This window comes from Chlorocebus sabaeus, chromosome 19 (assembly GCF_047675955.1).
Source record: "Chlorocebus sabaeus isolate Y175 chromosome 19, mChlSab1.0.hap1, whole genome shotgun sequence".
In the NCBI taxonomy this organism is placed as follows: domain Eukaryota; kingdom Metazoa; phylum Chordata; class Mammalia; order Primates; family Cercopithecidae; genus Chlorocebus; species Chlorocebus sabaeus.
In genome coordinates this window covers 15,555,233-15,581,289 of record NC_132922.1, presented here as the reverse complement: position 1 = coordinate 15,581,289, position 26,057 = coordinate 15,555,233, and the positions used below count along the sequence as shown (strand labels likewise).

Sequence of the window (26,057 nt, the reverse complement as noted above, 5' to 3'; positions counted from 1 at the left end):
CCGGGGACTGGAGTAGCGGCCGCAGCCGCCCCCAGGAAGGGGCTGGAGCGGGCAGAAGGAGGAGGGCGGACGGGAGCTGTTCAAACGGGGAAGGCGGGAAAGCTGCGGGGCCGGGAGGGGGCGTGCGGCCGCCCCGGGGGCCTGCGGACCCGGGCCGCCCCTCCCCCTGCCCGGGCCGTCTCCGCCCTCGGGGGCGCCGTAAGGCCGCCGGGGACGCGGGAACCCGGGTCCAGGTCGAGCTGTGCGGCTCGGAACCCGCGATGCGGGGGTCCCTCGGGCTGTCAGGGGGAAAGCGCTCGTGGCCGTGGCCACGGGAGGGCTGGGGCCGCGGCTGGCAGGAGAAGGTACGAGGAGTTTTCTTCTTTTCCTTTTCATAGAGCTTTGTTGAACTAGCTGTTGCCGCAGAACTGCCGGGAGAATCCCACTCGTTTGCCGTGGGGACCACAAAAATGGTGGTCCTGGGGGCTGTTTGTGTAAATCACCGGGTATTGTGTGTATTCTTTGCGTGCAACCCGGCTTGGCCATGCCTTCGTGGTGGGAGCCTTCTCCGTGCAGGCCCATTTTCCCTCCACCAACTACTACTTGTAGATTCACTTTATAGCGTGCAAACGCGGAGAAACATCTCCGTCCCCTCTTGCTGAGGGCTGAGCTGGTGGCTGATTTTATTTCCTCCTAATAGAACAAATTAAAAAACTGAATCCCAAATAAAGCCTGTTGATTGGACAAGGCTTGTCAAAATTTCTATTGCTGGTCTTAGGGAATGTGTGTTGTCAGCCAATCTGTGCGGTGGTCGTGGTTCCGCTTAATTGCACTGCAATGAGAGGATTCCATCCCCATCCCAGACTGTCGGGATCTCTGCAGCTTCCAGAGCTGGCAGGGGCTGGGAGTGCTGCCTAGGTAGGTCCCTGGAGAAGGGAGTGGCGAGAGGATTCGGAGTCACTGTGTTCGGAGATTGGAGGAAACCTGGACGAAGATGAGAAGGCATCACTTGCCTGTATCCTAGAAGTAACAAGAAAATGTCAGAAATTGGCAACCGGCGGATGTGCCTCTTCCTTTACCTGCACTGACTGGCATTTTGAGTTATTGAAAGGAGTGTTGGAAGAAGAGAACGAAGAATCTTGGACCTGGCTCTCATCCTGGAACAGACCTGGATTTCAGAATTTCTCTTACTGCCCGTTTGCGGGACTCACTTTGTTTCCTTTTTTTCAATGCTCATTTACATTATGGGGTGAAGAAGCTTGTTGATTGCGGGAGTTCAAGTTACCTCAAAAAAACAAACATCTGAAACCTTTTTTTTAGTATAATTTGAAGTTGCGAAATAACAAAGTACTATATGTGAGGATTTTTTCCCTCCTAAATACTTTGGTCATCCCAAAGGCCTATGCCTGAACATAACCTGTATACTTGTCTACAAGAGAAAGAGCACCTCTGCCGCCTCCTTTTCATATCCTAAAGAAAAGTCCCCGAAGAGCTATTTAACAATTTGTGCATTTCATAAGTATACATTTTTATGGTACCAGTTTTTTACTTGTATCAACAGTATGAAATAATGAACTTACGTTGTCATATCTTGGCACACTGAGACAAACAAAATTATTCCTGCCTCTTGGCAGTTGACAACATTGAATTTTATAAACTCCCAAATTGACTTGAGAATGGGTTAACACCTGTTTCACATTTGCCAACATTTAATGTAATTATGACCTCCCTTTTCTAATGTGAAAATCAAACCTAGTATTTTTCGTTTTCTTTAATCCTCACAATCTACTCTCTACCCCTGGACTCTGAATTTTCACAGATCGTATTCAAGACCTGGAAGGAATACCAGGGGTTCGTCTGATCTTATATAAATGTTGCCTGAACTCTGCCTTTCTTTCACACTGTTGCTTGAGATTTATCTGGTATCTTTCTTCTATGAGTCAGCAACCAAAACTAAACCCTAAGCTGCAATAATATCCTGATTTTAAAGAATGTAGAAATTCAAGGCCCATGATCTGCCCAAGCTGTGAGTGATAACAGTCCGTTGTGTTTAATTTTAGTTTTCCAACCTCTTGGCTGCCCCAGTTCTTTAGTGAATTGGACTTGTCTTCAGGCCTCATTCCTTTTTTTTTCTTCAGGTTATTTAATCCAGTAAATTATAAAGTGCTCTTCAGTGTTTTAAAGAAAATGTAAACAGTGGCAGACCTAATCTAATATGTAATGCTAACACATTTTCTGTGTTGGCCTGTGCCTCTGAGAAGCAGTTCCTAATTTTCTACTCCCTTTCACACAACTTTTTAATCCACAAGTTTTTTAAAGCAGCCAGTAACAAGACCACGATACAGTCATCTTCTTTCTTTCTGTTTTCAGAGGTACTTATTTCTGTTCTGTTAAGTTGCCCAACTATGTTTTATGTTGATTTTGATGTTACCAAAGGGAAGGCCTATTTGTAAGTCTCAGGACCAGCCTCTGCTTACATTTACAAGTGCATTTTGTTGTTGACAAAACATTGATGACTGTATTTATGACATGGAATATTTAAGTTTTTTGCCATTATTTCTTAAATATTCTTTGCCAAAATTCATGCATGAAAATTCATGCACAGAAAGTGTTTAATTTGAGGTCTCCAGTAGTTCTTGGTGTTATCAGCCTATGAAAACCAATATAATCTGTATATTTTTCTTATACACTCAGTATTTTAGTGCCTTTGAGAGGATATGCTGTTTTCAAATAAATGAATATAATTTCCTATATTTCCCTTCTCCTACCTGCACCCGTTTTGGAGTCAACACCACTTGGGTGGAAAGGGGAGGACAGTAGTTTCCACTGAGAAACTTTCATCCTTAAATGCTGGAACATGAAAAACTGGCTACATTATGTATCTTGCCTCCTCACATTTTTATCTGAGGCCTGACCTTATGTCCCCTTCGTTTCCTGTGAAAAGGCCCTTCGAACAGGCAGTTCTCCAGTTTATCTTTAAAACAATCCAGTTAATATAGTTTCATTACTCTAGCTTCTGTTACTTTGACCAAATCCATTCTTTATTTCACTTCTCAGAGAAGTGAAGAAATGCTTTTTTATGTTTCTTTTCTTATAAATAATTCTTCATAATGCTTCATTTTCCTATTCAGGCCTACGTGTACATTGTATTTTATCTGATTTGTGCAAATAAGTCTTTTTAATGTAACTTATGAAAGCTTCCCTTGTTAATCAAATTCATCTTTCACAAAAGTTCCATGCTTCAGTATTGTCCACAGCTGCCTGAAGGAATTAGTAATATGTCATTTAAGTGTCCTTCAGTATTTCTAAATCCCCTTATAATAATGAAGGTCAAATTAAATTTAAATAAATTATCAATTAGATTAACTTTGTAAGCATCTGACTTAATTGGATGAGAACATTGCCAAAATATTTAATATGTAATTTTAAATTTCCTGAAGGACTTGTGACATTACTTGTTCTTAAAACTTTTAAAGAACTTTACCTTGGCTGGGCGCGATGACTCACACCTGTAATCCCAGCACTTTGGGAGGCTGAGGCGGGTGGATCATGAGGTCAAGAGTTCAAGACCAGCCTGGCCAAGATGGTGAAACCCTATCTCTACTAAAAATACATAAATTAGCCGGGCGTGGTGGCAGGTGCTTGTAATCCCAGCTACTGGGGAGGCTGAGGCAGGAGAATCACTTGAACCTGGGAGGCAGAAGTTGCAGTGTGCCAAAACTGCCACTGCACTCCAGCCTGGGCAACAGAGCAAGACTGTCTCAAAAAAAAAAAAAAGAAAAACAAAAAAACTTACAGTGCATTTTATAGCATTGTTATCTTCAAAGTCAAAATGGACATATAAACTCAAATGCCAAAAAAAGATTGTAAAAATTCAATAAAACTCAATACAATATCTAGAACATTTAAATTATAGCAATTCTTATTAGTGAAGATCTTATTAATCATAAAAGTTTTATGACCAGTGGACAAATGATAAATATCTCCCTATTTTCACCTAGCCTTTAAGAAAGCCTTGGTGGTGGTGACAGCTGTCACATGGTCAACTGATGTAAAGAGTGTACCTGCTTTTACAATTACATAAATTTGAACAAATTCATGTAACCCCCCCCCAAAACGCAAAAGAAATTATGCTCTAAAGATATTTAATATTCCTATACAGTTAATCATTTCTGTTTAAATTACAATGCAGTAGATGTTACCAGTTCACCAATCCAGTTGGTAGGATTTTATGGTCTTCAGATGTTTGGTGTGATCTGTCTTCTCTGCATCTTGCTTTACCTGTGTATTTTATAACCATGATTGAACCTATCCCTCTAACTTAATGTTGGTTTCTACCCTGTCTCAGTGTTGTCAGTCCTGTTGGCATTTCAGAAATTCTCATTAATTTTGAAAATATTTTTTGTATTGGAGGTATTTTATATACTTCCCCAAATGACAACTTTAATTCATGACTGAAATCTAATTAAGCCTAGTGTACTTCCTGCAGTATCAACCCCACTATATTTACAAAGAGAATGAGGAGGTGACAAGACACTCCTTTATTTCTTGCTGCCCTTCCAGTCGGCCCTTGGATCACTACACATTTCCATCTGGAAGGTTGCTTCTCCTCTGATTTCGCATTACAGGAGGGTTTTCCTTCTTTGTTTCTCAGACCTGGTCCTGTAGACGGGAAGGAGCCTGGACACAGTGACACATTCTCAAAGGCCCTGCAGGACCACCATGGCTTATGATGACTCCGTGAAGAAAGAAGGTATGACCCCATAATCTGAGAAGCATTCCAAAGGGGGTATCCTCTTCAATCCTTGCAGCCCATGGATATAGAGACCAGGACTGGGCACCACAGCCTGGACTCCCAAGTGATGGTCTAGAGCACTGTTATGACACTCAGCCTCCACGCCATCCCCAGACTGGGCCCATGGAAACGAAAACCAGGACAGGGGTTCCAACACGAGAGTCTGAAATATGAGTCTCTTAGTTTATTGGGGTGATCCCCTGCAGCACTCTTGGTCCTTGCCAGCTCCAGTGTGCAGGAGTCTGGGGATAGGAATCACATCCTGGACTCCCACAGAGAGCAGCACAGCACATGAATCATGAATCCTTATTCTTTTCAGCCTTTCGTCTGCAAGTCTGTGTCCACCTACCAAATCACAACTAAGAAATCATATCTGAGGTTGCACATGGGGCCTTTGCATAGCATGGAAACATTGTTTCTTCAGGTTTGATTCTTGTATTTGCAGCCAGGTCATCAAGAAATATTCTGTTCCCCTGGGTCTAGCCCTGTATTTCAGTGGACTTGATTGAAACATTGTTTTAATTTGGAAATAGAGGAACTGTTGCATTACCTCCATGGTGATTTGGTCGTTACTTACTTGACTTTCTCATTTCCTTTCCCAAATAAACCTGTGCTTCTCAGATTGTTTTGATGGTGATCATACCTTTGAGGACATAGGACTTGCAGCTGGCCGAAGCCAACGAGAGAAAAAACGTTCTTACAAAGATTTTTTAAGGGAAGAGGAAGAAATTGCTGCTCAGGTCAGGAATTCTTCCAAGAAGAAGTTGAAGGTAAGTCCTAAAAATTTAAATTAGGAAAGTCTTAAACTACTCTTTTTTTTTTTTTTTTTTTTTTTTTTCTGATGCAGAGGTTTTTTTTGCTCTTGTGGCCCAGGCTGGAGTGCAGTGGCGTGATCTCTGCTCACTGCAACCTCCACCTTCCGGGTTCAAGCGATTCTCTTGCCTCAGCCTCCCGAGTCGCTGGGATTAACAGGTTCCTGCCACCAAGCCCGACCAATTTTTGTATTTGGGATAGGGTTTCACCATGTTGGCCAGGCAGGTCTCAAACTCCTGACCTCAAATGATCCACCTGCCTCAGCCTCCCAAAGTGCTAGGATTACAGCCCTGAGCCACTGCACCAGGAAAGTGTTAAACTACTTCTTACCATATTTCCTAATATTTGAAGAAGGAAGTGTTTTTTAATAACTTTAGAAAAGAAAAATAAAATGTTGTGCGCATCTGTTTTTATTATTTCTTTGCTTTGTTTCCCAAAGTCAGAAATCATCAAAGACAAGAGTGGTTCCAAACTGCATTTGCCTCATCATCTTATTATTGGTCAATTCTTCTTCTTTAATTATAGGATAGCGAACTTTACTTCTTGGGGACGGACACACACAAGAAGAAGAGGAAGCACTCCTCTGATGATTACTACTATGGAGGTGAGGATGGGAATGGGCAACAGGTGGGATAAACACATCGCTGGTTCTTGGAGTCGGGGTAGGGGAAAGGGATCCAGATGTTGCTGACTCAGTGGCCTATTTAACAGGACAGTGGTTCTTGTTCTGAGTGCCGATAAACCAGTGTGAAGGAGGAGAGAGGTGGAGGGCTGGTATTTTGGAGGATTCAGCATAGAAGAACAGTCTGCATTTGTGATACACCAGGTACCAGGTTCCTTCTCCCCCCAATCATCCACTTATCTTGTGCCCATTGTTATCTAGTATCCCTTTTGCCATATGTAGTCCTCTGGCCTGCACCTGTGGGTCACTTCTCAACCAGTGTATATCCACTCACAGAACCAGTTTTCTTAGCTGTGTTGTGCACATAGCTGACGAGACTCAACTTTTCCCAGAATGGGTTTGTCCTGAACACAGAAACAAATGGTACTCTGTCTGCACTCTGAATTGTTAACTTCCCATAATCCCACAGCTATAGTCAGTTCTTCTGAATTGTTAACTTCCCATAATCCCACAGCTATAGTCAATTCTTCTGGGTATGTGCTCTTTGGTTGCTTCTGAAGACTCAATGAAGAGAAACAACTTTAGTGGCAAGAACTGTGTCCAGGGTCAGAGGCAGAATCCACCAAGCCAAGAAGCACAAGGGCATCATTTCTTAATGTTAGGAATCAGTTAAAGGGTCTCCCTTCAGATCATTCCTGTTAGCCTCTTTCTCATGTTAGCTAGGTGCTTTTGATGAGAGAGGAAGCTTGTTAGAAGTTGCTTCCCATCATATTGACAGTACTTCTCCTGATTATTTCTAGACATTTCGTCTTTGGAATCGTCACAGAAGAAAAAGAAAAAGTCCAGCCCACAGTCTACCGATACAGCTATGGACCTGTTGAAAGCTATCACTTCCCCACTGGCAGCAGGCTCCAAGCCCTCCAAAAAGACTGGGGAGAAATCCTCTGGCTCTTCAAGCCATTCGGAGAGTAAAAAGGAGCACCACAGGAAGAAAGTCAGTGGAAGCAGCGGGGAACTACCCCTGGAGGATGGTGCCTCCCACAAATCCAAAAAAATGAAACCTCTGTATGTGAACACAGAGACACTGACCCTTCGGGAGCCTGATGGTTTGAAAATGAAACTTATTCTTTCACCAAAGGAGAAGGGAAGCAGCTCTGTTGATGAGGAATCTTTTCAGTATCCCTCTCAGCAAGCAACTGTGAAAAAATCCTCAAAGAAATCAGCTCGGGATGAGCAGGGTGCTTTACTCCTAGGACATGAGTTACAGAGCTTTCTGAAAACAGCCCGGAAAAAGCACAAGTCATCCTCAGACCCACATTCATCTCCTGGCCCTGAAGGCTGTGGGTCTGATGCCTCCCAGTTCCCAGAGTCCCACAGTGGTAACCTTGATCTTTCAGGGCTTGAACCTATTCTGGTAGAATCAGACTCATCCTCTGGTGGGGAACTAGAGGCTGGGGAGTTAGTGATAGATGATTCTTACCGGGAAATCAAGAAGAAAAAGAAGTCAAAGAAGAGCAAAAAGAAGAAAGACAAGGAGAAGCATAAAGAGAAGCGACACTCCAAATCCAAGAGAAGTTCAGGACTTTCTGCTCTGCCAGTGGGAGAGGTCACAGTGACATCTGGCCCTCCTCCCAGCATCCCATACGCTGGAGCAGCAGCACCTCCCCCGCCACTTCCTGGCCTCCACACAGATGGGCATAGTGAGAAAAAAAAGAAAAAAGAAGAGAAGGACAGAGAGAGAGAGAGAGGAGAAAAGGTAAAGCATCTTTTAAGTGTGGTGGGGATAAGAGATGAAGCAGGTTCTTCCTGGATAGTCAATGGACTTTTAAGTTAAGCAGTTGAGGTAAACCACTGAGAATTAAGCATATTTGGGGGATATGTTGGAATGATATAAAGTATAAAATATTACCAGTGGCCCAGTCTGTCTGATACAAAAATAGGAGCAATCTTTTTTTTCTTTTATTTGTTTTATTTTTTTTGAGATGGAATCTCTCTCTGTTGCCCAGGCTGGAGTGCAGTGGTGCAGTATGGGCTCACTGCAACCTCCTCCTCCCAGGTTCACGCCTCACCCTCCCAAGGAGCTGAAATTACAGGCACCCACCACCACACCCGACTAATTTTTTTTTTTTCTTTTTTTTCTTCGTATTTTTAGTAGAGACGAGGTTTCACCACGTTGGCCAGGCTGGTTTCAAACTCCTGACCTCAAGTGATCCACCCACCTCTGCCTCCCAAAGTGCTAGCATTACAGGCATGAGCTACCATGCCCGGCCTAGGGTTTCTTAATAGAGTTATTCTCCCATTGTGCCAGGAATAGGTTTAGTTACACTGTGGCTTATTCCAACTAGTTGTTAGAATTCATAGAAGGAGCTAAACCCAGTTTCTTTCACTTAGCATCACTGTCTGCTTAGGGCAGTTGGGAGATGTCAAAAGGTGTCCTTTGAGTTCATTTTGAAAAATAGACTATCAAAATTGGTAGAACACTGAGCAATCAAGTTAACAGAATAGCTAATGACTTCCCACCAGCCGGGTTGGCTACTTTCTGGTATTCTTTTCAGCGTCGAATATATGTTCTTTTACTGTCTAAGTGGTTACTGTATGCCAAGCTCAATGCTGTAGATAGTACCAGGAAGTAAAAAAACAAGCAGGACATAGTTGTTGACTTTAGGGAGCTCACTGCTGATTAGAGAGATAGGAATGATAAATCAGTCACCTTGGTTTGATTTCTTTCCTCACAATTCAACAATTTCTAGCAGTGAACTTTAGGGTCTTATAACTATGTCATTAAAGGTTTCTTTTTTTATTTATAGTTCTGCAAAATGCAATGTGAAATAAAATCTGGAAGAAAAGCTACTAAGAACGAGAAAATCAAATGTATTAAGAATATGGGGCTGGGTGTGGTGGCTCACGCCTGTAATCCCAGCACTTTGGGAGGCTGGGCAGGTGGATCACTTGAGCCCAAGAGTTCGGGACCAGCCTGGGCAACATAACGAAACCCAGTCTCTACAAAAAAAATACAAAAATTAGCCTGGTGTGGGGGTGCACATGTATAGTCCCAGCTACTCAGGAGATTGAGGTGAGAGGATTGTTTAAGCCCGAGAGGTGGAGGCTACAGTGAGCTATAATCTTGCCACTGCAACTCCAGCCTAGACAACAGAGTGAGACTCCCTGTCTCAAAAAAAAAGAATCTGGGAATGGGAATTCTCTGCTGTAAAGGTTGCCTTTTAAGAAAGTCTGTTTATATCTATCTGTTTATGTCTCTCTACAGATCTATATCTGTTTATATCTATTAGTATATCTATACATATATATATATACACACACACACGTATCTGTTTATATCTGTCTCAAAAAAAACAGGACTCTACCTCTGAGCCAGGAATCAGTGTGAACATAAAGACCTGGATATTCCAATACTAAGTCAGGTGTTATTCAGTTGTTTATTTGAAAATTGCTTTATGAAATAAACACTATGTGTTCTTTATAAGATTCTGTTTATCCTAAGAATTTCCAGTCTAGTGACGTGATAATGCCATGAACTAATCATCCAATGCTGAATGTCGGAGCACAGGGTAGTCAGGGAAAGCGTGAAGAAGGAAAAGGTTTCAGTGGAAGTGGACACATGGAGGCAGAGAGATGTTCAGGAAGCAGCAGAGTAAAATAACTCCACCTGTGCAATTTCAGCTGCCTGGTAAATATTTCTACTCGAATGCCTTGGGTACCTCAAACCCTTATGTCACTAATGGACATAACCTACCTACATCTTCTGTATTGCCAGTATCCCGCCAGTCAACCCAAACTCAAAACTGAATGCTTATCACTTTTCTCAACATTTTATTATGAAATTTTTCAAACAAAAAGGATTGAAAGAATTATATAATGAAAACTGCATATTCTCCACCAGGAGTTTACAGTTAATATTTTCTTTTTGCTTTATCATATATCTGCCCACCTTTTCATCCACCAGTCCATGTTATCTTTCTTAGTGTATTTCAAAGTAAATTGCAGGTAACATACACTTCACCCCTAAACACTTCAGCTTGCATATCATTAACCTGAGTTTAATATTTGTTTTCAGGAATTTGAAAATATGAAATTTACATATAGGGAGGCTGAGGCAGGAGAATAGCTTGAACCCGGGAGGCAGGTGCTGCAGTGAGCCAAGATCACGCCACTGCACTCCAGCCTGGGCGACAGCGCGAGACTCGGTCTCAAAAACATAAAGATAAAATTTACATATGGTGAAATGCATAGATATTGAGTATATAATGAGTTTTGATAGATGCACTCACCTGTGTGGTAAAGCCTCTATCAAGATACAGACATAACCATCATCCCAGAGAACTCTCTAATACCCCTCTCCAATCCATCCCCAATCCCAGAGCTGACAACTGTTTGAATTTTTTCCAGTCTCATGGTTCACTTTTACATTTCCCCCTTCCCTGCTCCCTTCCAACTATTTCTGCACAAATATTAAGCTTGATGGTCTTCCTTCTTAATATCTTTCAAGCCTTTAGCTCCTCCATTACCACTGCCACTGTCTTAGGCCTCATTCCTTTCTAAACTTACTGTAATAAGTGGCCTTGTTTTGTTTTTTTATTCTTCTGCCGTGCAGTTAATCTCACACATTGATGCCAGAGTAATCTTAATCTTAAGTAGCACGTTGATGATGGCAGTCCTGTGTTCTGCATCTTCAGTGAATTCTTACTGCTTTTATGGTAGACTCTAATCTCCAAGAGGACCAGGACCACGTCTGTCTTGCTATCCCTAGTGTTTAACCTGCCATCTGGCTTATTGTAGACAGTTGGTAAATACTTGTCAAAGGAGTAAATATCAGGTAAGTTCAAACCTTGGCCAAGCATTCATTAAGTGTCTGGATTTAGCCTAATCCTCCCTTTTCAGCTTTACCTCTTATTAGTCTATTGTACATACACTGTGTGGAAATCAGACTTGTTTCCCATACATTCTTATCTCTATTCCTTTGCTCATTTTTTACAGTGACCTTCTTCTTCTTACATATTGAAGCTCTGCCCTCTTTGCAAGACCTAATCAAATGCCACCTCTTCTAAGACATCCTGAACACCCCCCATTAGAGTTAACATCTAAACTCCCATATTACCTTGCTGTCTTATTGCACTTATTTTCTTGTATTGATTGGCATTATCTTTGTACATATTCTCTTTCCCTTACTAAAGACTATAAGGGAAGACTGGTTCTTAGAATTCATAGAAGGAGCTGGTGCAGTGGCTCACACCTGTAATCCCAGCAGTTTGGGAAGCGGAGGCAGGTAGATCACTTGAGGTCAGGAGTTCGAGACCAGCCTGGCCAACATGGTGAAACCCCATTTCTACTAAAAATACAAAAATTAGCTGGGTGTGGTGGCATGTGCCTGTAATTTCAGCTGCTCTGGAGGCAGAGGCAGGATAATTGCTTGAACTTGGGAGGCGGAGGCTGCAGTGAGCCAAGATTGTGCCACTGTACTCCAGCCTGGGCGACGGAGTGAGACTCCATCTCAAACAAAATAGAATTCATAGAAGGGGCTACACCCAATTTCTTTAACTTCTCAGTGCTGTCTGCTTGGGGCAGAACATAAGCTCCTTTACCACCTTATAGTATCTTCAACTCCTCAATGTCCTTAGTAAGCACTTTGTAAGTATATGTCAAATGAGTGAATATGTGGATGAAAACATAGTACTGAAAAGGTAGGTCAGGAGCAAATTGTAGAGAATCTTAAATGCCAAAATAAAGGACTTGGCAGCGGGCAGTGTAGGGTTTATAAGCAAGGTTTAGTTATGATCTAAATGATAAGAATAAAATGATAGAATTGTACAAGGTGGATTAGACTAGGGAGAGACTAATAACCAAGAGAGTTATTATAGTCTAGAAGGTTAGTAATAAAAACCTAAGAGTCAGGAGGATCGCTTGAGTCCAAGAGTTCAAGACTGGCCTGGGCAATCTAGCAAGATCCAGGTGTGGTGACGTGTGACTGGAGTCCCAGCTACTCCTGAGGTGGAAGTGGGAGGATCACTTGAACCCAGAAGTTCCAAGCTTCTGTGAGTTTTGATTGTGCCACTGCACTCTAACCTGGTTGACAGAGCAAGACCCTGTCTCTTTAAAAAAGAATTTTTTAAAAAAAGCGAGAGAAATAAAATTGAAGAGATCGATTCGGGAGAGGCTCTGAAGGAAAAATTGACAAGATCTACCTAGAGCAGGGGTCCCCAATCCCCAGACCACAGACCAGTAGCCGTACATAGCCTGTTGGGAACCAGGCCACGTAGCAGGAGGTGAGCGGTGGACAAGCCATAGAAGCTTCATCTGTATTTACAGCCACTCCCGTCGCTCACATTACTGCCTGAACTCCACCTCCTGTCAGATCAGCAGGAGCATTCGATTCTCATAGGAGCACAAACCCTGTCATGCTCTACCCTGTCGCAAACCCCAAAAGGCTCCTTATGAGAATCTAATGCCTGATGATCTGTCACTGTCTCCCATCACCCCCAGATGGGACCATCTATTTGGAGGAAAACAAGCTCAGGGCTCCCACTGATTCTACGTGATGGTAAGTTGTATAATTATTTCATTGCATGTTACAATGTAATAATAATAGAAATAAAGTGCATAATGTAATGCACTTGAATCATCCTAAACTCCACCCCTGCCCCTGCCCCTGCCCCTGCCTCAGGTCCGTGGAAAAATTGTTTTCCATGAAACTGGGCCCTGGTGCCAAAAAGACTGGAGACTGCTGACCTAGTGGGCTTGTATCTGGGAAGCCAGAAATATAAATGAGTCTAAGAAATATCTCTTCAGCTTTGAACCTAGATAACGTTGGAAAAATAATAAGCTCTTCAAAGTTAAGGACTTATCTATAATTTGCCCGTGTGGCTAACAGTTGCTAGTGAAAAATGAATTTTAGTTTATAGCAAAAACCTTATTAAGAGTTAATATTTGATTGTGGCTGTCCAAAAAATCTGAAGTAGTCATAATCTGAATTTAATCATTTATTTGTCCAACAAATATTTATAGTGTATACACTGCAGTTTTTAAACCTGATTTATGCATAAAAATTCCTGTAAAGCTTTTTAAAAATATATTTTCCTGGGTTGTGTTTCAGTGTAGAAAAGAACTATATAAAAGTCAGGGACAGGCAGGCGCAATGGCTTGCACCTGTAATCCCAGCTACTTGGGAGGCTGAGGTGGGAGGATCACCTGAGCCGAAGCGTTTGAGACCAACCTAGGTGATACAGCAAGACTCTAGCTCTTAATTTTTTTTTTTTTTTTTAATTAACCAGGCACGGTGGCAAACACCTGAGTTTCTGCTACTTAGGAGGGGGAGGCAGGAGGATTACTTAAACCCAGGAGTTCACAGCTAGCTGGGCAATATGACAAGACTCTGTCTCAAAAAAATAAATAAAAAGTCAGGGACGAAGTTCACCCAGAGATAGAAAAGAATGATTTAGGAGCAGTGTTTCTTCAGCCTACAGTGAGCAGAGACTGGAGAAACAACTGGTAGAAATGCCACAGGCCTCTGCGGGCCCCTTTTACCTTCGATTCTAGGACCAGGACTCTAATAAAAATAGAGAAGGTGAGAAGAATAGCTGGTTTTGGGAGAAGATAAGTTATATTTAGATCAGGAGATTCAGCATAGCTAAGTGGTTGAGAGCATACGCGTGGAGCCCACCTGAGTCCAATTCCTGGCTCCATTTGACCACTTAGAAACAATGTGATGTTGGATAAGTTACAGAATAACTCTAAGTTGAGGATAATAACAGACTTACTTCCTAGGGTTGTGAGGATTAAATGAGGCAATACATGCAAAAATGTTTAGGACCTGAGTGTGCCAAGGTGCTCTGGGATGCCACATCAAACTCACCAGGATAACGCTTGATATTTTAAATACATTTTGAGACAAACAGCAATACTTGACATCTCTCAGATACCTTATGAACTACTAGTTCAAAGTAATTCCCAGTTTCAACGAGGTATGTTACATTCTTTTCAGTAGTGCCGTATCTTTTCAAAGCCAAATGTGTGTGCTCTAGAGGTAAAAAGCAACTACCACATTGAAAACCCACATAAGCACTGTGAACCAAGAACACTGGAGAACTTTGTCTTTGCACAATGCTCAGCACATTAGTGAGCATTCAGTAAATACTATAATCATCTCAGTGGCAATGAAAGTTCAGGACCTAGAATTTGGCTGGAACTTGGGTGAGAAATTGGGTGTTCATGTGTGATAAATGAAATAGGTAAATGGATAAGAGGAAATTGAGCTCAGAGCAGAATTTTATAGAACAGCTATGTTGGAGGAGAAACACAGAAGGGAGGAGAAAGACAGTTTCAAGAGTAGACTGGTCTCATGCTAGAGAGGCCAAGGAGTTCAAGTGCGGTAGGTAGGAATGGAACTGGATCAGGGGTTGAGGAAAGAGTGAGCAATGTGGAAGTGAACGTAGCAGCGGTGGGCTCTTACTCGAGAATTTTGACCGACACAGAGAAGGGAAATTGCACTATTTCCTGGGTGAAAAGTAGCCTTTCAGTTGTTTCGGAGGTGGTTTTGGTTGGTTGGTTGGTTGGTTGGTTGGTTGGTTGGTTTTATTGGTTTTGAGTCCTGCTTTCTAAGGAAGAGTAGAGAAATCATGTGGTAATATCTTGATGATTTCCCACTAAAAATCATCCCATTGGATTGGAAGCTTTTTGTTGGAACAGCAAGCCTGTAATCCCAGCACTTTGGGAGACTGAGACGGGCAGATCACGAGGTCAGGAGATCGAGACCATCCTGGCTAACACAGTGAAACCCCGTCTCTACTAAAAAACAAAAAAATTAGCCGGGCGAGGTGGCGGGCGCCTATAGTCCCAGCTGCTCGGGAGGCTGAGGCAGGAGAATGGCATGAACCCGGGAGGCGGAGCTTGCAGTGAGCCAGGATCCGGCCACTGCACTCCAGCCTGGGCGACAGAGTGAGACTCTTGTCTCAAAAAAAAAAAAAATAGCAGGATACAGTTACATTTTAAATATACCTTTTGGTTTTACCCCAAATAAAAGCCCATTTTTTTGCCACTTCATAGCCAGGTGCCGTGGCTGACACCTATACTCCAGCACTTTGGGAGGCCAAGGTGGGTGGATCATGACGTCAGGAGTTTAAGACTAGCCTGACCAACATGGTGAAACCCCGTCTCTACCAAAAATACAAAAATTAGCCAAGCGTGGTGGCACGCGCCTGTAATCCCAGCTACTCAGGAGGCTGAGGCAGGAGAATCGCTTGAACCCAGGAGGTGGAGGTTGCAGTGAGCTGAGATCATGCCACTGCACTCCAGCCTGGGCGACAGAGCGAGCGAGACTCTGTCTCAAAATAAATTAATTAATTAATTAATTAAAATCCCGTAATGTTGCCATTTCAGAGACATGCCTTTAGTTATCTATGTTTCCAAAATATGCACATTTTCTCTAAACCTAAGGCTGGGCCAGGTAGCCTAATGTCTGACACACCCAGACATTGTTGATCTACTAATAAACAAAAGTTTGAAACATAACTAGACTTGTGATGCTATTACATTAGTTCTCTCTCTGGCAAACCTAAGGCTAAGTAACAGCAACAATAAATGGTAGAAAGTAGTCACTACCATTTACTGAGTGGCCACTAGGTGCCAGGCTCTCCTAGGCATTTTCTGAATGTTACCACTCTTGATTAATAAGTAGTATCATTTGCCCCACTGACAGAGGAAGAAGCTGTAATCTCTCCACTATGCCACGTGCCTTTCCACAACTTTAAGACATGGTTACTTGGTGCCATGATACATCTTTGACTCAAATTCAGCAGACTTGGATTCTTACTCTGGTCTACTACTTACTAAGTCTGTTCTCCTGAGATTGCTTTCTCACTTCTGCTCATTTGTAAATTGGGGTTAGATTAAATTAGGTGGTACATGTAACATGCTTAGCACAGGGCATGGCTTAGTAAATGTCGGCTGTTACAGTTACTTTCGCATACATCTTAAGTTCTTCAAAAGCACAAAATATATTTGAAAACATTTCAGCCACTCATTTCACATATTAGACTAAGCAAGGAGACTATGTTTTATGCATATAATACCCTACCTTAATATAACCTCCCACCTTTAGGAACCAAACTCTGTGGTTATGTCACATATTTGGAAAATAGTTAAGAACCAGAAAGAAAAGAGGGCCTCTAAGGGGCAAAAGCAGATGTTATAAAACCTACAGCTCATTGGAGAGCTTCATCGTCACTGGAGAAGGACCAGTGAGGTGAGTCATGTGACCTCTGTGCCTCTGTTCCTTTATGCTTAAAATGGGGAGCTAGCACCCAGCCTACTTCACTTACAAGGATGTTGTGGAAATCAGATGAGGTGCTACACATGAATACACACTTGGCCTCTTCACACACAGTTCTGAGACTTTGCTATTCAATAGTACATATTTACTCTGCTCTTACATCCTGCCAGGTGGTAAGGACACAAAGATGAAGATACAGTGTCTGCCCTCAAAGAGCTTTCAGTCTAGTAAAAGAGGTTGGAAAGGACTTGGTGTGTTAAACCTCAACAGAGGCATGGGCGGAGTACTGAGAGAGTGCAAGGAAAGCCCGGAATGGCTGGTTTCCTGGGAGAGCTGTCATAGGAACCAAATCTTAAGGCCAAGTAGGAATTATCAGGTGGAAAATAGGAGTAGGCACCTCAGTTACGGAATGGAAAATATTTGCGAAGGCCCTGAGACACCAGAGGGCACAGGATGTTCAGAGAAACCCAGGAAGTTGATATGACTGAAGCAAAGCCAGCAAAAGGTATGTAGAAGGCAGGAAGAATTGTTGCCAGACTGGCCTTCTAGGAAGGGGCAGGAGAACTGAGTAGGAATTGGCAAAGCACAATCCTAACAGCTGTAAATGTAGAGTTCCTCGTATGTTCTAGGCACTGCACTAGTTTTTTTATCTACTGTAATTCACTGAATTTTCACAAGAACCCAATGAGGTGTAGGTATTGTCATCTCAGTTTCACAGAAATAAGCTTAAATAAATGAAATAGCATGCCCCAGGACATACCTGTTAGTGGCAGAACAGGAATTAGAACCCAGGTTTTTCTGACTACAAGAGCCATGCTCATTTCAATATACAGAAAGTGGTTAAATTATATTCATTGATGTGGTATGAGAGATAGCGGAAGTATAGAGTACATGTGGAAAGATTTTCATTCAATGTAGTTAAATTAAAACTTTGGCATGGAAACCTTACTTATCTGCTAGTTTTCCTTTTAGCCAGATCAGATTTGGCTGTGTCAGTCGAGTTAGTTCAGAAGAGCATCAGGTGGTAAAATGGTTAGAAGTCCAGGCTCCGAAGTCAGGCTGTCTGTGTTTAGTTGCCCTGCCGCTCCATGGAGTTGTGAGGCTGGATCTCAGTTTCTTCATTTTTACACTGGCAGGAATGATGGAACTTACTTCATAGGGTTGTTATGATGTTTAAGGGAATTTCTATGGGTAAATGTCTTATAACAGTGGCTCCTACGTAGTATTAACATCACCAAATTTTTTTCTTTCTTTCTTCCTTTCTTTCTTCCTTTTCTTTTCTTTCTTTTCTTTCTTTGTTTTTTGTTTTTTGAGATGGAGTTTTGTTCTTGTCGCCCAGGCTGTAGTGCAGTGGTGCGATCTCAGCTCACTACAACCTCCGCCTCCCGGGTTTAAGTGATTCTCCTGCCTCACCCTCCCAGGTAGCTGGAATTACAGGTGCTGGCCACCACACCCAGCTAATTTTTGTCTTTTTAGTGGAAATGGTTTCAACACCTTGGCCAGGCTGGTCTTGAACTCCTAACCTCAGGTGATCTGCCCTCCTCGGCCTCCCAAAGTGCCGGGATTACAGGCATGAGCTACCGCACCCAGCCACCAAATTTCACCTTTAAGAATCATAAGCAGTATTGTGCTTTAACTCCGAAATATTGTATTCTTTAAAACAGGATCTTAAACTAGAGTTATGAGGAGAGATTTTTCATCAGGTTCTTGGAGTTCTATGACCCAAAAGAGTTAAGCAGGACACTTTATAAAGAGCATTAAGAAGTTGCATTTTGGGCCAGGAGCAGTGGCACACACCTGTAATCGCAGAGTTTTGGGAGGCCAAGGCAGGAAGATCGCTTAAACCCATTCAGGGCTGCAGTGAGCCATAATGAGCCACCGCACTCCATCCTGGGTGACATAGGAGACCCTGTTGCTTAAAAAGAAGTTGCTTTTTGAATATTCTTGATACTGTGACATACCTCATCAAATATTTTTTTTTTTTTTTTTTTTTTTTTTTTTTGAGACGGAGTCTTGCTCTGTAGCCCGGGCTGGACTGCAGTGGCCGGATCTCAGCTCACTGCAAGCTCCGCCTCCCGGGTTTACGCCATTCTCCTGCCTCAGCCTCCGGAGTAGCTGGGACTACAGGTGCCCGCCACCTCGCCCGGCTAGTTTTTTGTATTTTTAGTAGAGACGGGGTTTCACCGTATTAGCCAGGATGGTCTTGATCTCCTGACCTCGTGATCCGCCCGTCTCGGCCTCCCAAAGTGCTCATCAAATATTTAAAAGGAGATCCTGGCAGTAAAAACGGTAACCTCATGAGTCACATGTAGTTAAGTGGACTTGTTGGAAGTAATTTGCTACTAATAATAAAGTATCCAAGGTTTTAAAATACTAACAATTTATTCATTAAAGAAGCTTCTGTGTATCCCAGCTGTAATCTACTTGCCATCCTGTATGTTTTCTTTCATGAGAAAATTTAGAGTGAAATTACTGACCTTGCATTTGGAATCTCATGGAAATGTTTTGCATTTATAGAGATCATCCTTTATTTATATATTTTTAATTCATAAAAATGTGCCATGGAAAATTTTTAACCCTTAAGTTTGAAATCTGAACTTTAGGTCCACAAAGTAGAGTTGCATCTTACGTAGCGGTTAGGTTTTAAGTCAGCTTGTAAAGCGAACAGTGTAAGTAGTCAGAGTTTCCCTTGAAAATCCTTTAGGAAGGCTCCACATTGAAGGCTGACAGAGTCTCAGTTCAACAGAATGTCATTCTAGTGCAGCTAGATTTTTCTCTCCACCACCAGATGAAGTCATTGGCCTTGTTCAGGAACCACGATTTTATTTCATTTTTTAAATTACCTTAGCTACAAACATCAGAATCACACTTGTGTAGTGAGTTGCCCACACTGAGAGAGACACAGAAACTATCTGGGGAGAATAGATTTATATCTCCTGTCCCACTCACTCCAGGTATAGGTTCTTAGAGTGGAATGAGTGGCAGGTGGAACACCCAGACTAATTAACCCACACCCCGCCAAATGGCCATGAGTACCCCTTACATGAACTCATGTGCTAGCGTGTGTATGTGTTTGGGTGTGCATGTGGTGCCTCTCCATTGTATCTTAGGCCCAATAAAGGAGGATTTGAAAGAGAGGATCTTTAAAACACTTAAGACATTAGGAAATAAAAAGCTGGTACTAAATTAATAAATGAGATCCAGCACCCACAATATACTGCTTTATCATCTCTAAACAGAACTGGCTTCACCAGAAGAATACTAAAATTTAGTATTTTTAGTTTGGTTTGCTATTTCAGTGAAAAATTAAAGGGCTTGATGCTATTTGTCTGATCAAGGTCAAATGATTTCACCCTATCCTCCTTCACCACAATTTTTAATTTTTAAAAAGCTTGTGTTGGCTTTTTGGGTGCCACAAGTGCTATTTTGGAAAATGCATAGGGAATAGGAAAGAATTCATACTAGTTTTCTCTTGTGGCATAACAAATTATCACAAGCTTAGCAGTTTAAAACAATATCCATTTGCTATCTCACAGTTGTGTAGATCAAAGTCCTCCTGGAGGACTCAACTGGGTTCTCTGCTCAGGGTCTCACAAGACTGAAGTCAAGGTGTCCACTAGAGCTGGGTTCTCATCCAAGGCTCAAGTTCATTCAAGTTGTTGGCCACTTTCAGTCCCTTATAGTTGTAGAACTCATGGCAATTTGTTTTCTAAAAATTCGAGACCAGTTAGAGACTGTCGTGCCTTCTTCTCTCACTTTGTTTCTGTGTTTCTTAATGTTGGTTTGATGTGGGGTTTTTTCTTGTTTTGTTTTTGTTTTTGTTTTGAGACACTTTTACTCATGTTGCCCAGACTGGAGTGCAAGGGCACCATCTCAGCTCACTGCAACCTCCGCCTCCCAGGTTCAAGTGATTCTCGTGCCTCAGCCTCCCGAGTAGCTGGGACTACAGGCACATGCCACCATGCCTGGCTAAGTTTTCTGTTTTTAGAAGAGATGGGGTTTCACCATGTTGGCCAGGCTGGTCTTGAACTGCTGACCTCAGGTGATCCACCCGCCTTGGCCTCCCAAAGTGCTGGGATTACAGGTGTGAGCCACCGCGCCCAGCCAGTGTTTTTTCTATTCATGTGAAATTTTTTCAGGAAACTCTTTTAAGATTTTATTTTTTTGCAGCAGCAGCAGCTTTAGGTTAACAACAAAATTGAGAGGAAAGTACAGAGATAACCCATATATCCCCCATCCCACACGTGCACGGCCTTCCACACTATCAGCGTCCCCCACCAGACTAGTACATTTGTTACAACTGATGAACCTACACTGACACATTATTATCACCCAGAGTCCATAGTTTACACTGGGGCTCCCTCCTGGTGTTGTCCATTCTATGGGTTTGGACAAATGTATCATGACATGTATCTGCCATTACAGTGTCAGGCAGAGTATTTTCACTGCTCTAAAAATCCTGTGGTCACCTATTCATTACCTCCCTGGCAGCCACTGAACTTTGTCCTGTCTCCATAGTTTTGCCTTTTCCAGAATGCCACATAGTTGGAATCATACAGTATCTGGCCTTTTCAGATTGGCTTCTTGCACTTACTAATATGTACTTAAATTCCCTCCATGTCTTTCCATGGCTCAACACCTTTCTTTTTTTCCTTTTAGCACTGAATAATATTCCATTGTCTAGATATAGTACTACAGTTTATTCATTCACTGATTGTAGGACGTCTTGGTTGCTGTCAAGTTTTGGCAATTATGAATGAAGCTGCTATAAACTTCCAAGTGCAGGTTTTTGTGTGGACATCAGTTTTCACCTCCTTTGGGTGAATACCAAGGAGCACAGCTGATGGATTATATGTTAAGAACATTTAGTTTTCTGAGAACCACCAAACTGTTTTCCAGAGTGGCTGTACCATGGGATCTCAGCCCCATTCGGACAAGGATCTTGGTCTGTCTCATTTGCCATTGAGTTCCCAATACCTTCAATATTTCTTGCCTCAAAGAATGAGTGACTGAAAAGTCTACCCAAGAAATGTCATTAAGCCCCTTCCAAACCACCACCTGGGGTCTGGGGCTTTTACATTTTCTGTATTTTTTTAATGTTATTATTTTTTTTAAGATGGGGTCTTACTCTGTCACCCAGGCTGGAGTGCAGAGGTACAATCCTAGCTCACTACAGCCTTGAACTCCTGAGCTCATTCGATTATCCCACCTCGGCCTCCTGAGTGGCTGGGGCTACAAGCACACACCACCACACCAGCTAATTTTTTAATTTTTTGTAGAGTTGGAGTCTCACTGTGGCAACACAGCAAGACTGCATCTCTACAAAAAAACAAAAAAAAAGTCAGGCATGGTGGCACATACTCGTAGTCTTAACTACTCAAGAGGCTGAAGCCGGGGACTATGATCACACCACTGCACTCCAGCCTGCATGACAGAGTGAGATCTTGTCTTAAAAAAAAGAGATTTTTGGATAATAGTTCTTTATCAGCTATGCCCCTTGTAAATATTTTCTCTCAGTCTGTGGATTGTCTTTTCATTTTCTTAAGTGTCTTTTGCAGAGCAGAAGTTTTTGATTTTTTTTTTTTTTTTTTTGAGACGGATCTGTCACCCAGGCTGGAGTGCAGTGGTATGATCTCCGCTCACTGCAAGCTCCGCCTCCCGGGTTCCTGCCATTCTCCTGCCTCAGCCTCCTGAGTTGCTGGGACTACAGGCGCCGCCACCTCGCCCAGCTAATTTTTTGTATTTTTAGTAGAGACGGGGTTTCACTGTGTTCGCCAGGATGGTCTCGATTTCCTGACCTCATGATCCGCCCGCCTTGGCCTCCCAAAGTGCTGGGATTACAGGTGTGAGCGACTGCGCCTGGCAGAAGTTTTTAATTTTAATGAACCCCAGTTTATCAGTACCTTCTTTCATGGATTATGTCTTTGGTTTCTATTTCTGGAAGGTAATTGCCAAGCTCAAGATCATCTCCTGTGTTACCATCTGGGAGTTTTATAGTTTTGTACTTTACATTTAGGTCTGAGACTTATTTTGAGTTAATTTGTGAAGGGGATAAGGTCTGTGTCTAGATTCCTTTTTTTTTTTTTTTTTTTTTTGGCATGTGGATATCCAATTGTCCCAGCATCTTTTGTTGAAATACTGTCTTTTCTTCATTGTATTGTCCTTGCTCCTTTGTCAAAGATTCGTTGACTTTATTTAGGTAGCTTTTTTCTAGGCCCTCTATTCTGTTCCATTGATGTATTTGTGTATTCTTTCGCCAGTGCCACACTGTCTTGGTTATTGTAGCTTCGTAGTAATATTGAAGTAGGGTAGTGTCAGTCCTCCGACTTTGTTCTTCTTCAATACTGTGTTGTCCATTCTAGGTCTGTGGCCTCTTCATATAAACTTTAGTATCAGTTGATGTCTTCGAAACAGCTCGCTGGGCTTCTTGTCTCTTTTATGTGCTCACCTGCTACGGTCAGGCCCAGTCAGGATAATCTCCCTTTTGACTAACTCAGAGTCAACTCACTAGAGACCTTAAGTGCATCTGCACAATCCCCTAGCCATATAACATGACATGACCATGTCTTGCCCACCCTTACGGGAATGCAAACCCAGGAGAAGGGGTCTTGGGGGCCATCTTATACTTCTGCTTGCCACAGAAATAACATTGAGTACCTACTGAAGTGCCACACACCAATGGAGTAATTCCCACCTTTGAGTTAAATGGTGTTATCCAAGTTTTACTTGTAGGGAAACGAAATGTCAGGAAAATGAAGCAATTCACGTAACTAGTAAATAGCATGGTCAGGATTCTAACGCAGATTTGCTGGTCTTCAAAGCCATTTTTGCCACACTATCTCTAATAAATCCTGTCACATCTTCCTCCTTCCCAGTTTATTTGCTTTTCTCCCAACCCACTGTCTTGATTGTGGGTCATCATCATTCATCCCTTCCCCGCACTCCTGCAGCAGCCTCCTGATTGGTCTTCCTGCCTTTGCTCTTGTTCTTCTCCAGTTTGTTCTCCATAGTCGTTAAGTGTAACCCTGACTATGTAACTTCCTGCTTAAAATACTTGAATGGCTTCTTCCAGACAGAATCCATACATTTTAATATGGGTTACATGGCCTCAGTTGATGGGCTCTGCCTGCTTCTCTAACATCGTCTCTTACCTCTCTCTTCTTTGATAAATGTGCCCCCATGTTGTTTCCTCTGCCTAGAACACTCTTAACCACCCTTCATCTGCCTACTTCTACCCATCTTTCTGGTTTAGATTAAATGTCACTTCCTCCAGAAGGCTTTCTTTGACTCCCTAACTTGGGAATGCACTCCTACTACATGTTCCCATAGTACCAAATGCTTTCCCTATAATAGCACTGTGTTTTATTACAATGACATATTTAACTGCCTCATTTGTTAGATTCTGCATCTGATCCTTATCTGTATTCCCAGTGTCTGGCACATATGGCTACTCAGTAAATATTAATACATGAATAGTAGAATACTTTAATGGGTTACTTTTTTTCTACTACCTTTGAAATCTTAGTCTCTGCTTTTCCTTAATTGCCATTGAAATACTTTTAATATCACTTATTAGAAAAGCTGTCCACTTCCCATGTGTTTTATTCAGGATCAAATAATTAGTATATGGGGAAGCTGAGACAAGATTGTGGGTCTTCAAACTGTAAATTTCATGTGTTTTCCACTATTTTATGCAGCTTAACTTCCTTATAATTAGATCTAGTCTTCAAAAGCTTATCCTCCTAACTACTTGCTATACCACCACCCAGCACAGGTACTCAATAAACGCTAATCTGTTTTCTACATAATTGAATAAAATCCTTTGTAAGAGTTATGAAGGAAACCTTTTTCTTCAGTATGTGAATTTGAATCTATGGTATATTAGCCAAGAATTGTGATTAGTGTGTCAGCCACGGATAGCCTTATAGAATAGGAATATTAACCTTTTACAGTATTATATTGTGTTTGAGAAAACGTTGTTAAATGCCTTCCTTGTAAGTTTTATAATATGGCCAAACAAGCTATGAAATCTATGAAATCAAGCATGTATATTTTCTAATGTTCTCAGTATTTAGTAGTGAGATTGATTGTACAGTTGGGAAAGATTTGGCAGCGTATAGACTTCCACAAATTATTCTTCCATCATGTATTCTAGTAAATGTCAGGCATATAGATAAGCCATGATTAAAAGATTAGTATGAAATTTAACAAACAGACCACAAATTTTATCTCAAATAAGTGCAATCTCATTCAAAGCAGTTACCTTGGAAAGTGTTCTAGGAATATTTCCATTCATCAAATGATTTCAGAATAGCTTTTGGAATTAAAGTCAGCGTCATCACATGAGCTTTTTACTGCCATCAGCCTCAGTCAGTCTTTGTCCTTTGAGGGTCGTTATTTTGTGGGAACAACATGAAGAACTAAGGCAGCTAGGCAGACTGCACGACTGAGCTTTGTTTAAAGCAAGATACAACTCTGAAGTTATGAGACAGGACTGTGTGACTAGTTTAGTTTTCGTCCCAAAATCTCACTGTTAAGGCTAACAAAAGCTCCCAAGGGCGTTGAAAGCACCAAACACTCATGTCATTTTTTTTTTTTTTTTTTTTTTTTTTTTTTTTTTGAGACGGAGTCTCGCTCTGTCGCCCAGACTGGAGTACAGTGGCTGGATCTCAGCTCACTGCAACCTCCGCCTCCCGGGTTCCCGCCATTCTCCTGCCTCAGCCTCCTGAGTAGCTGGGACTACAGGCGCCCGCCACCTCGCCCGGCTAGTTTTTTGTATTTTTTAGTAGAGACGAGGTTTCACCAGGTTAGCCAGGATGGTCTCGATCTCCTGACCTCGTGATCCGCCCGTCTCGGCCTCCCAAAGTGCTGGGATTACAGGCTTGAGCCACCGCGCCCGGCCCATTTTTTTTTTTTTTTTTTTTTCAAGCGGAGTCTCACTCTGTTGCCCAGGCTGGTGTGCAGCGGCGCAATCTTGGCTCACTGCAAGCTCCACCTGCTGGGTTCACACCATTCTCCTGCCTCAGCCCCCCGAGTAGCTGGGACTACAGGCGCCCACTACCAGGCCGGCTAATTTTTTGTATTTTTAGTAGAGACGAGGTTTCACCATGTTAGCCAGGATGGTCTTGATCTCCTGACCTCGTGATCCGCCTGCCTCGGCCTCCCAAAATATTGGGATTACAGGCATGAACCACCGCGCCTGGCCACATTCATGTCATTTTAATAACTGTAGGGCCAGAAAGGACTAGGAATAGATGAAAGACTGAGAATCACATTTTGATGCTTCCAGATAAGTTTTTGCGGAAAGCCATACTGAAAATATTTGTTTGTTAGATTAAGATTATTAAGTGATAACCCTTTCTTTACTTTAAATAGCTAACTTTTTCTGTAAGGGAGCAACATATATTCTTTCTTGGGCCCATAACCCTGAAAGTCAGGGCTACCTGGGTTGTGGTTATAACTGCCAGGGTCTAGTGTTACTACTAGCTTAGTGATGGTATCCTCAGCAAGTTACAATTTCTCTGACTTTATTTTTTCCCATCCTTACAATGAGAAATTTGGATAGA

General features: G+C 42.2%; 1 protein-coding gene across 4 annotated transcripts in view; it reads left to right on the top strand.

Annotated features, from left to right (window-relative positions):
* The window catches only part of HMGXB4 (HMG-box containing 4), a 39,627-nt gene that overhangs the window by 264 nt on the left and 13,306 nt on the right, over positions 1-26,057 (top strand). Inside the window, exons 2-6 of one of the 4 annotated variants that reach the window (XM_007975591.3) lie at positions 4,634-4,732; positions 5,396-5,544; positions 6,113-6,191; positions 6,299-6,413; positions 7,010-7,965. In XM_007975591.3, coding sequence (XP_007973782.1) covers positions 7,078-7,965 — 888 coding nt within the window. In that variant the 5' untranslated portion in view covers positions 4,634-4,732; positions 5,396-5,544; positions 6,113-6,191; positions 6,299-6,413; positions 7,010-7,077. Of the gene's footprint in view, positions 1-276; positions 345-4,633; positions 4,733-5,395; positions 5,545-6,112; positions 6,192-6,298; positions 6,414-7,009; positions 7,966-26,057 lie in introns of those variants that run through there. The other 3 variants (XM_007975590.3, XM_007975589.3, XM_007975588.3) reach the window with 3 other exon arrangements.